The sequence below is a fragment of the Alligator sinensis genome, unplaced genomic scaffold (assembly GCF_000455745.1).
Source record: "Alligator sinensis unplaced genomic scaffold, ASM45574v1 scaffold777_1, whole genome shotgun sequence".
Classification (NCBI taxonomy): domain Eukaryota; kingdom Metazoa; phylum Chordata; order Crocodylia; family Alligatoridae; genus Alligator; species Alligator sinensis.
The window spans coordinates 3272843-3285148 of record NW_005841882.1 but is presented as its reverse complement, the minus strand read 5'-3'; the positions used below and the strand labels follow the sequence as shown (position 1 = coordinate 3285148).

Here is a 12306-nt window from a genome sequence, read left to right as displayed (position 1 = left end):
GCAAGGAGGTAAAAATGCACATATTTCTGACACACATACACAAATGCAAATATGGGGAATAAACAAGATGAGTTGGAAGCTGCAGACTGTGAAAAGAACTTCCTGATTGGCATCATCAAAACCTGGTGGCACAGCTCTAATGACTGGAATGGCAACATGGAGGAGCACTGTTGTGGAAGGACAGGGCTGGGGAAAAACAGTGCTGGTGTCACCTTGTGTGTTAGAAACACATACACTTGTTCCCTGGTTCAGGAGTAAGATGGCAAAGCAGAATGCATTTGGGTGAATATGAAAGGTAAAAGATGTGGCACCAATATAATGGTGGGGATTTATTATAAGCCACCTAATCAGGAAGAGGTGGTGGATGAGGCACTCTTCAAGCAGGTAGCAAATCTATCCAAAAAGCTATGGGATGGCACTGATGGAAGACTTCAATTTTTCAGATATCTGCTAGGAGAATAATGCAGCTGAACATAAGATGTTCAGTCAGGTCCCAACCTGTGTGGAGGATAACTTTCTCTTTCAGTAAGCGGAGGATATAACTAGGGGATCCTTCATCTTGAATCTTGTCCTGACTAACATGGAAGACCTTCTGGAGGATGTGAAAGTGATGGGTAACTTAGAAGGAAGTGATTGCGATAGGACAGAATTCCAGATCCTGAGACAGGAAATCATGAGGTCAGCAAAATTAGGAAACTAGATTTCATAAAGGTGGATTTTGTCTGATTCAAAGAGCTAATAGGCATGGTTTCATTGGAGGACAGATTGAAGGATAAAGATGCCCAGGAGGGCTGAGAATGTCTAAGGGGCACAATATTGGAAGCCCAACAATAAACTTTGCCAACATGAGGGAAGCACAAGAAGAATGGCAAGAGACTAATGTGGATGCACAAGGAGTTTTTAAAATGCCTGAAATACAAAAGGAAAGTGTATAGGCAATGGAAGAATGGGCAGGTCACCAAAGCAGCATATCAGAAAATAGCAAGAACCTGCAGGAACAAAATCAGTAAGAGGGAAATCAAGAACGAGCTGTACCTGGCACAGAAGGTTAAGGACAACAAGAAGAGGCTCTATGTCAGTCAGAAAAAATGACCAAGGAACCTGTGGGTCCTCTGTTAACAAGCTGGGGGGGAACTCCTAATCCATACTTCCTCATTTAAGATCCATGCCCTCATTTTTACCAGGTGATTTTCAGGGAAGGGGGAGGAAGGTGTGTGTCATATACACGTAAATAGGATATAAGTGGAGTGCTGATTTATCCTGTGGGTACTCTTTAAAAGCTCTTTTAACACCACTTATAAGCAGCATACTTGTAAATCCTAACAGGCACCAGCTGGCTTACCTGTTAAGAATAAAGATCTAGGAATCTGGAGATGTTATGCAAATGATTTAGTGCCCTGATTTGCACATGTGATCAGTATGCTTTTCCTCATTTACCTATATGACACCTAATGTATTTTGGTTTTAATGTGTCACTATTTAAAACAGCCCTCCTAGCTGTCTAACTATTCAAATAACCAAAGACGCAAAGAAGGTGGAACTACTCAACGGATACTTTATCTCAGTCTTTAAGGATTACATGGATAAGGAAGGGAGCAAGCTGAGGGAGGAGATAACAAAAGAGACTGTTGGAGAGCTTATGTTGGATCTTAATGAATTCAAGTCAGCAGAGTTAGATGAGTTTCAACCCAGAGTCCTGAAGGAACTAGCAGAGGAGATCTTGGAGCCTTTGGCAATGAAATTCATGAAGTCACAGGAAACAGGCTGGGTACCAGAGAACTGAAAAAGGGCCAATATAATGTCTATCTTTAATAAAGGCAAGGAGGACCCTGAGAACTACTGACTGGTTAGCCTCATCTCTATATCTGGGAAGTTACTGCAGCATATCCTAAGTAAGGCCATTTACAAACATCTGGAAGAGGAAGGGCTGACTGAAATCGGTCAGCATGGATTTGTGAAAAATAAATTGTGTCAAAGAAACCTGATCTCCTTCTTTGACAAATGCTACAGATTTAGTGTATCTGGACTTCAGCAAGGCTTTTGACAAGGTCTCACATGAACTTCTCATAAACAAATTGGAGAAATGTGGGCTGGATAAAACTACCACATGGTGGCTAGATAGGCGATTCAATAGCTGCATGCTTTTTGGTATCCTTTTTTGGCATCCTTTCATGTGTGAGAGATGGTAGATATTGCAGCCTATGACGCAGATGGTTTGTAGCATCTCATGTGACTGAACAGTTCAATCTGAGATTTGCATGATCTGGGGCAGTGGTTGCAAGTGTATGTGTCATGGCTGGGTAGTTCAGGAGCTGCTTGCTTCCTATGGATTCTTTTCTCTTCAAGCTGTTGTTCCTGCTGTGGACTTTGACGCCCTGGTGGAGACAATGATGCCACTTGTTCTGATTGCCTGCCAAGGTTTTCCATTGGTCAGGATCAATTCCAAGTGCCTTCATATCTCAGTTACATGCATCTTTGTAGCAAAGCTTGGGATGTCCTATTGTTCTTGTTCCCTCCGACAGCTCCCCATATACAGTGAAAACTTTGTTATCTGACACCCAGGGGGGAATGGAGGGGGCTGGATAACAAAATATGCCGGATAACTGAGAGGCCTGAACAGGCGTCTGCCTGTTTGGGCCACCGCCTGTCCTGCCGCATCTGGGGTGTCGCTACCTTTCCCGCCACATCACCGCCCCTCCCACGGGCCCCGAGGGACAGGGAGGGGGGACTGGTGCAGGCTGCTATGCCCCAGGCCATGGGGGCTTGGCAGGGCAGGCTGCTTTCCTCTGGGTCACGGGGGCTCCGCTAAACCAGAAGTGCCACAGTGGGCACTTCCGGTTTCACTTTTTCCTTACAAGCCGGCATGCTGGTTAACAGAGCATGCTGGCTTGTATGGTGCTGGATAACTCAGCTTTTACTGTAGCATGTCCTTGGGTATACATCCATCTTCCACGCTGCTCAAAAGGACTAGCCAGCAAGGGTAATTATTAATGGAGCAAGGTGCTACACTTTGGGAGGAATATCTGAAAACCAAATATAAAATGGGTGACACCTAGCTCAATGGAAAAGGACCTGGGAGTCTTGGTAGACCACAAACTCAACACGAGTATGCAGTATGATACAGCTGCTCAAAAGGCAAATACAGGTTTGGGATGCATCCACAGAAGCATTAGGTGCATGACATAGGAGGTGATAGTTGATGGCTGGAGAATGATATTTAGAAATTTGCTTTTAGAAATTGGCTCATAGGAAGAGTATGTATTGCATGAAAATAATGGTCCAGGGGAATGGCAAGGGTTAACTAGTTTCTAAAGTATGTTTGTGGCAACAGTCTCAAGGTAACAGATTCATGTTCTCAACACTTTTAGCATCTAGGAGTGCCTATACACGAGCAGTGAGGCTGCTCCGACGTGCTGTAAAAACAGCACGTCAGAGCAGGCTCAATTAATTGAGTCTGCTGGAGCATGGCAATTACCACACTCCAGCAGACTCCAGCGTCTCTGAATGAGCTTTAGTTAAAGTGCCCCCACTGCCATTTTAAAGCATGGGGACACTGATACATGAGATGCTTTGGGTGCTTTAATTAGAGCAGCTCTTGGAGCCACTCTAATTAAAGCACCCCCCACTCTCCCAGAGCACATGTATAGACACCCCAAGGGTCCAAGATTAGCATACAGACAGGCACATACATGCTGGGAAATTGGAAATATGCAGCAGTAAAATAACCACAGTGTTCCTTTAAGAACCAAAACAAGATAGGAAAATGCAGAATTCAGCATCAGGTCACAATGACTAAATGAAAATGGCAAAAAGTCCCTGGGATTCCCCGGTCTTGGAGGAATGACCAAATTAGGAGACTGGGAATGACCAAATTAAGGTACTGGAAAATGACCAAATTAAGATGTGTGCACATGATGCGTTTGAAAAACAGAGGATGATGCTGAAAGGGCAGAATGTGAACAGCATGACAACCACAAGAAAACCGATCAATGGTACCTGGAAATGAGGTCATCAGGAGAAAGAAAATACAAAAGGAGGTATCAGTAGGCAACGATGGTGCATTGGCCCCAAACTCTAAGACTGCTGATGCCTGTCATTCTATTTAATTGCAAGCTCCTGCCCAGGGGGGCCAGGCAAGGGGACCGCGTGTGCCACACGGGAGAGAGCACGGCAAGAAGTTTAAGTGTACTCGCTGGGAGAACAACCCATTGGGCTATGATAATATACAGACTGAGCCTGCAGCTGTAGCTCAGCTTGTGTTCATCACCTGGCTGGTCAGGGAGCTAGAGAGCTGCCCCTGCCATGCCCATGGGTGCAGGTCACCCTGCTCCCCAGCATCTCTATAGATTGGGTATTGCTGTGGGGTTTTTTGGTGCTTTTATCTAATAGCTGATTCAATCAGTTATTAGACAAAAGCATCAAAAAGCCCTGCTGAAGTGTGCAATCTATGCAGATGTTGGGCGAGCTGGATCAAACTAATGTGATGCCTCTTTTGGACAAGTGCTGTGCTCATTGCGGGCACGCACCAAGCTTAAAGTAAAGCCCTGTTTTTGGGGGGGTGGGGGTGGGGGGTGGAGTTTCCATGTCTGTAAACAGATTAATACAGATGTTATGGAAGTGATCACCTAATCACAGAAAAGTAGGACAGCATGAGGCAGGATCATTCCTATCCAACTATCCTATACAAATCTGTTGTCTAACCTATTAGATCAGGGGTTCTCAAAACTTTTTCATACTGTGACGAGGGGGTTGCAAACTTCTCTTCCCTCCCTAGTAGTGGCGGTGCAGGGGGCGGGCCTGCCACCACAGATGACTCCATGCTGCCGCTGCATGCTGCGTACCACTTCCCCGTGTCCAAGTTGGGCAGGCCAGCCGGCCGCCAGGGACCCTGTATTAAATAAACTACACAGTCAATCTTGACACAGCCACAAGACATAACAGCCTAACCAAGTGTAACCTTCCATTACACTTCCTTGTCTAATATGGACTGTTGCTATAATATCAGTTATTTTTATAGACTGTAACACTAAATATTTCTTATAGTCTATAAATTCTGTTACTATTTTTAAATGGAAACATGGTCCACAGCAAAATGTTTAAGTTCACATCTGACACGGTCATATAGTCAGAGTCATTTTCTTCCTTGCGTCATTAGTCTTTTTCCTTTGCTTCCTTGTGTCTTTCACACAGCAGCAGGGATAGGGAAAACAAAACTTAGAATTAGCAAATATTTCTGGAAACCTAAAATTTTTCAGGCAGAGGGAGTCCAGGGTAAGTTAGCATCATAAGCCACTTTTTAACTACCTATAAAGTGGCCATGTTTCAAGCAAGCAGTATTCCTTCAAAGCTTCATCTTGCACATGAAAAGGGAGAGGGGGAGCTTAAGATATAAATAGCATTTTTATTCTTTTACTAATCAGATTCACATACTCTTGGGGAAAAACAAGTTTAATGTAACAAGTCTCAATTCCTCCTGCGTTCTTCTGTTTAAAACTTTTTGGACTGGTGACTATAGAATTATCTTGTTAACAAGCTTCAACAAATGCTGGTTCAGCTATCAAGTAAATAGTTCATATTTGTGGGGTATTAACATTCAGTATTCTTATTAAAGCCATCATCTTCTCATAATAATGTCAACAGTTTGTGCCCTGAAGGAAATTTAAGAATAGAAAATTGTTCTATAGTGGTGTTTTAATTGAAATTATGGAATGAAAGATAATCTTTTTTGCACAAACAAAATAGTAAAAGTTTATGGAAAAAAAACAAAGTTAATCCAATTATGCAACTGTCCATACCAATTGGATTTTCAGGTTAATAAAATACTGCAATATTTATTTGAGCCCTATTTAGTACATACCTTTTTAGGGATAATAAAAATACTAAACTTCAACAATAATCAATTTAAATATGCAAGTTTGATTCTGGACATGCTTGATGTGTGAAAATATATATTCACAATTTTGCTAAATTCTATTCCAGTGGACTGTGCTCCTGATATGAATTTAGCTTTGTATGCTTGTGAAACAATTTTGGAAACAAATGCCATTTCTTAAGAAAGCTTTTATATTAAGTACCTTTAGCTAACAGTCAATCCTTACAATGAAATACAAGAATTTGCAAAAGTAATGTAATTTGATTGTGCATCTTGCAACATTTTGTTTTCCCTAAATATTTTAACTTGTGGAATAGTGTCATTATGTTTTCTCATCAGAAAATGTCTAGCCTTTCCTTTATTATGTAGTATGAATCCTAAAAGGTCAAAAACTCTGCTACACACCAAAAAAATCATTAAAAAAACTCCCTGAGTTTAAAGACCACTCAGTGATACTTTGGGGTCTACTGTATAATTTCTGAGTGTTTGGTCTTAGCAACACTGAATCTCTCTCAACTCCACAAAAATTTTGCACCATTAACAAAAATGGGCTATTTCGGCTGAAAGTTGGACCCAGTCCTACAGGTGACTTGTTAGTACCTCATTTTCCTGCTTTCTGATATTTACTGGTACCACACTAAAATAAGTGGAATAGTGTGTATGATAGGGTGCAGAGATGTAAAAGAGAAAGATCCGATAAAGGATATTTAAAGCCACTACCATATTCCTTATGTGCATTCAGATGGGAAAACATTAAAAATAATCTCTTCTTTGTTCTTTCTGGCACTCTGACCACTAAAATGTACAATCTAGACTGCCATAACTAAAAGTCTTGAACAATTACAGGGTGGATTTGATTTAATCAGATAGATTTAAATTTTAATTTGAATCACAATTTAAATCAAGGGTCAGGGAGCCTCAATTTAATCATTGTTTTCTATAAAAAGTGCATTCTTGTTTGATATCCTTTATTCATTTAACTTGTTGAAACTTTGCACTTTTAGAGAAAGTTAAGGGCTTGACTCTGTGTACACAAATTTGCAGAGAGACAAGTGCGTTGACAGGTAGGTAATCAGGTCTGTTATCGCTCATCTCCATATAATACTGTTAAGAAGGATGTTATCTCTGGATACACAAATTCAGTTTGAGAGCTGAAACTAAGCATCACAGAGAAGCTTAATGGGATCTTCTAGACGGAGCACTGAGTCCCACTGGGTAGACTGGTTTTCTTCAATATTTACTAATATATAGAAGAGTCCTTGGGAACCCCATAAGATTGAGCCCCTAATATAGCCCATGGCCTGTTGTGACCTATTTATAAAACTTTTCTAAAAAGGTACCTGAATAGTCTTAAATAGTATATAAATTAGAAGTTATAATCCCATTCCATAATGATATATTTGAACTTTAACATAAATTAAATCCATCTTTATATAGGTTTATTTTTTTTAAAAAGCATCTTAACAAAAACAAGCAAACAATGAAATAAAAAATCTGATTTAAATTTAAAAAATCTGTTTTTAATTTTTTTTTTAAATAATTGATTTTTATCCAACCTTAACAATTATAAATATATATGGCAAAATATAACTAGCCATCAAGAGGAAAAACTTAATTCTGGCCATTGAAATTGGATTCTAAATGCTGAGGGACTGTCTAATGAGGAATGGGAAACAGCCCTAAAATGCAACGGTCAAATAAGGGTTGATGTTTTAAGCATTTAAAAGCCATGTCACAAAGATAAAAAAAGGGGTTGAAGGGAGCAAAAATTTTGGTCGCACAATTCTATCTAGTCTGAGGATGTTAGATGCTAAAAGAACCATTTAGGTTCTGTAAAAAAAAAAAAAAAAACAACTTTCCTTTATTACCCCAAGTTCTGAAGTTATGGGCTAAATCTGTAGTTGGTATAATCTGACAGTGGTGATTGTGCAGAGAGAGCATAATGCAAAATGAAACATCTATAGTTCTTCTATTTCATTCTTTTCTCCATTCACATAGCAGCATAGGGAAGACTTTCAACCGCCGAAGGTCTGGAAGAGGACCATACTAATTGAGAAAAAACATAAAGCAATATGCTAAATATGACTTTTTCAATGGTATATTTTCATGAAAGATGGTTATGGACATTAAAGGTTACTAAAAATCTTAGTAATATAGGAGTTCTAGAGCTGTTATTCTTTTTGCAAAGCTCTGCACCAAAATAAGTATGATTCAGAAAGTGTGTTCATGCTCTCTCACTCTCCCACCCTCCACTCCTCCTTGTGGAGAGCCCAGTGGGCAAGACAGCATGGTCTTACATACTAGACACGCATGTGGGACTGGGCTGGCATAGGGTGGCGACCCCACCAGCCCTGTGCCACTCATCCAACCACTGTGCTAGAGTGATGGACACTAGAGGGAACCCTAAAATAGGCAGACTGTCTAAATTAAAAGGAAGAACTATTTGAAAAGATTTCATCCTCTTTGAATTTGATCCTCTATTTCGTGTCCTCAAATTAGTCCATACTTCTTTTCCAGCCTCTTTTATCAAATCTTGTCTTTTGGAAAGTTATACTGATTTTGGCTTAACTGTCTGACAAGACTAATTGTGTCAAATTACTACTGAGTGTAACAAATGATTTCTAATATACTATTTTAATTTTTCCTGATATTTATGGATCTACTCAAAATAGCAAAAGAAAAATACTGGCATGTGTCCAAAATGTGTTTAATTTCTATTGTTTCTAACCATATTTAAAGGTGTCATTGATAAATTACATAAAAAAAAAGGCTAGAGGAAATGTTAGTCACAAAGATGAAGAAAATAAATTACTTTTCTTGGTGCTGCTTGCTGGGATTTTTCCTACCCTTTGTGTTTTTCTAAAAATGATTAACTGTTGCTGTTGCCATTTCCTGAATGCATTTGATAAAAGATACAGTAAAGTTTTATGAGATAGGGTATGGAACTGAAACAGCTGAAACCCCAAAATAAAACTAGAGCATTTCACATGTAATGTCAGATAGTAAAAAAATATATACCTTTACCTCAGTTGACCCAAATAAATAATTACAAACTAGTACTGTCAACAGCTAACTGTGCCAACAGATGCTTCTCTGAGTATCTCTGACCCTTAGCATTGTTTAGTTACTTGAGGGATCTCTTAATATAACATCCATCAATTTTTTAAAGCTTAGGCAACAAAGGGGAACTTTTGTTATGTATTTGGATCCCTCAATACTGATTTATAATTTCAACTGGACAATAGTTTCAAAAACTTCTTGATACTGTGCTTTGTGTCCAAAATATACCACACACTTTTATATCATGTAAGGTTTGATAATAAATTGATAACAAATTTACCTGATGTTAATTCAACAGCCATATCCATTGGTCTGCTTTTGAATCAACTTAAATGGGGTTTTGGGAAAGCAATGAGCACATATTTAATAGGGATATAAATGGTTAAAAAGGATTATATTTATATCATTTATTGTTTATCATTTACAGTTTAGTGACCTTTGGTAGGAATGGCCCTGGCCCCTTATGTCTTCATCTTATGCCTGGCACTGTATAGGCCCCAGGCTGCTGGCAGGGGATGGCAGGTGCGACTGAGTGGCTGGGGGTGCTGCCCAGCTGCAGAGCTGTGGCATCCCCTCACTCCCATGGGCAGGGCCTGGGGCTGCAGACCACTCCTGTGCCCGGATCCCACTGCCAGAGTGGGACAGAGGTGCCGGACCCCACACAGAGGTCAGGTGGGGCCTTTCCGCCACAGCAGTGAGACTCCTGGCCCCATGGTGGGTCTGCCTGGCCCCCCCTGCAGTGGTGGGGCATGGGCAGGATGATGGGTTCCCTGCATCTCCTGCTGTGCTTGAGCTGCTGGGGCCTGGACCTGGAAGGCTCCTCCATGCTGCCAGGCTGGGACCTCCCCAGCTCGCCCTAGGGGAAGGGGGTTCTGGTCCCAGTGGGCAGCCCCTACTGGGTGCACTGCATCCTTTCCCGTCTGGGCCGGCACGGGGCCTGGCCCTGCCCTAAGGCGGGGTTGAGCACGCGGCTGGCTCAGCCCAAGGAGGTACCATGGCAGCTGGAGCAGGCTGTGCCAGGTCTGAGGGGTTGTTGATGGCCCCTTAGGCAGCGAGTACAGCCCCAAGGTCATTCTGAGGGCTGGCGGCACAGTGGCTCCAGTCTGAGAGGCTGCTGTTGCAGCCCTAATGCTGCCCCTGGGATCCCTACTGTGCTGCTGCCGCCCCTCAGGAACTCTCAAGGGCTGCGCTCACCATACAAGGGGCTAACGGTGATCCCTCAGGCCCAGTGCTGTCTTTGCCAGCCACCATAGTGCCTCTTTGGGCTGAATCAGCCACGCACTCAGACCCACCTCAGGGCTGGGCCAAGCTCCACATGGCTCCAGTAACAAGGACAGGAGGTGAACTCCACTGGTACCAGACCCCCCATTTCCCTAGAGTGAGCTGAGGGGGCCCAGCCCAGCACTGCAGAGGAGCCTTCCCGTCCAGGTCAGGCCCAAGCCGCAGTGGCACAAGTACAGCAGGCCTGGCACCTCCCTCCCTGTGGCAGCAGGATCCGGCACAGAAGAGGTCTGCAGCCCCAACTCCATCCACAGCCCCAGCCCTGTAGCTGGGCAGGAGCCCTAGTAGCTCAGCAGCGCCTGCCGCCCCCTGCCCACAGCTTCCCTCCAGTGGCCTGGGGCCCACAGTGCCAGGCACACAGCGAAGATAAGGGGCTGGGATCACTCCTACCAGAGCTCAATAAACTAGGTATGAGCTATCGGTTAACCGCTTAACTGATGCAACCAGATAAGGTTAAACAGAATTTTTTATCCATCTGAATCTTCTTACACTTTACTGTTTTTGAGATGTGTTGCTGTACATATTTATTTATTGAAAACATACTGTTGTTGGAAGAGACTTAAAGTCCAGGACCCTGCACAACTAGAATTAAAAACAAAGGTATTCCAAATATTGTACAAATGCTAATTCAATTAATCCTTGCCCAGTGACAAATTTAAAAAAAAAGTGTCTAACCTGTCCAGCAGGGGCTTTTTATACCCATCTCTACTTTTCCAATGTGCCAGACTGTACTTTTGTGTCCCCAGAAATAAGCATTTCTCTTGGAATGTTTTAGGCATTAAACAAGCAGAGACATGTCAACAGCCTGGAAAAGTTACTTTCTTAGTTAGGTAAGTTTCTTTTCCTTGGCACTGAATATCAGCAAGCAAAAAAACCATAAAACCAAAAAAACTAACAAAAAAGAACAGCCCTCCACACTCTTCCCCCCAAAACCTATGCATCAAATCTATCAAGTCCTCTCATACATCACGAATAAGCAAAAAAGAAACATACTACTCAGCTTTCTGATACTCCCCCATTCTCTGGCAGAAGCTCTCCCTAAAACATCTGCAAGTTATCTCATTCTGCTCCTTCAAACCCCACCTTTTCTACTCTCATTTACCAAAATGCATACAAAACACAACACCAGTTGGGTTGCTGGTCAGCATGATAGGAGCGTTCTCAGCACAGCAATATGTCACTGCTTTCCAGTACTCCCTGTGCATCAGCCAATACTCCTCTCATCGTAGGTGGTAAGCTCTGTGGGGCAGTGAACATTTTTGTTTTGTATAGCATACAGCACAGTTAGGCTCTAGTCCACAACTCAAACTTGTAGGTATTAGGAAAATAAAAATCAATTTAAAAGTATGGACTCTCATGGTTACATTATTTAAGCTATAACTTTAAATGACAAAGTGTTTTAGATTAGTATTTATGCTGCTAAATGAGTACCATTATTTTATTTGATGCATCTGCTGAGCAGAAAACTTGGTCTAATTCTCCCTCCCTGTGAGTGACCCAACAAAGATGGGAGGAGGCTCCAACTCCACCCTCTGACAACAGTTCAGAGAGCAGCTAGGCAAGACTCTTGGGCTAGGGACAGATAAATTATACATAAACCAGTTTAAGTGATCAGAAACTGGTTTAAACCTGTAGCAGAACAGATATTCAGTGTACATAAACCAGTCTGAAAATGGCTGAAACCAGTTTGAGATAAAACTGGTTGAATGCAGTATCAGACTTAACTGATTTGGGTCAAACCGGTTTATGCAATGTCTGTTCTAGATCCCCTGCTGATTTAAGTTAAATCAGAATCTCCCAGTTTCCCAGCATGATCTCTGGACTGGGCAGAGCTCTCTGCTCCACAGCAGAGCTGGCCCCTGCCCCCTGGCCAGAGCTCTGGCAGACTTGCAAGCACAGCAGGGTCTGCTGGCTTCTCTGTGTCCCCTCCCACCACCCCTCACCACTCGCTGCTTAAGCAGGGATCCCTTCCTCCTCTCTGTCACAGCATGGACCATAGCCAGCATGTGGTATGCTAGTCACTGCTGTGTAAGGCTCCAGCAGAGACTGCAAACACAGCAGGGTCTGCCTGGCTTCCCCCCGCCTTACTCCCG

At 42.4% G+C, this 12306-nt stretch overlaps 1 protein-coding gene across 2 annotated transcripts in view; it reads right to left on the bottom strand.

Moving 5' to 3' along the window:
- MICU2 (mitochondrial calcium uptake 2) overlaps positions 1-12306 on the bottom strand; it is a 230159-nt gene that overhangs the window by 117762 nt on the left and 100091 nt on the right. Inside the window, exon 1 of one of the 2 annotated variants that reach the window (XM_025196623.1) lies at positions 4737-4847. The exons of the other annotated variant lie outside the window; for it this stretch is intronic. Coding sequence (XP_025052408.1) covers positions 4737-4832 — 96 coding nt within the window. The 5' untranslated portion in view covers positions 4833-4847. Of the gene's footprint in view, positions 1-4736; positions 4848-12306 lie in introns of those variants that run through there. 2 annotated transcript variants of the gene reach the window in all.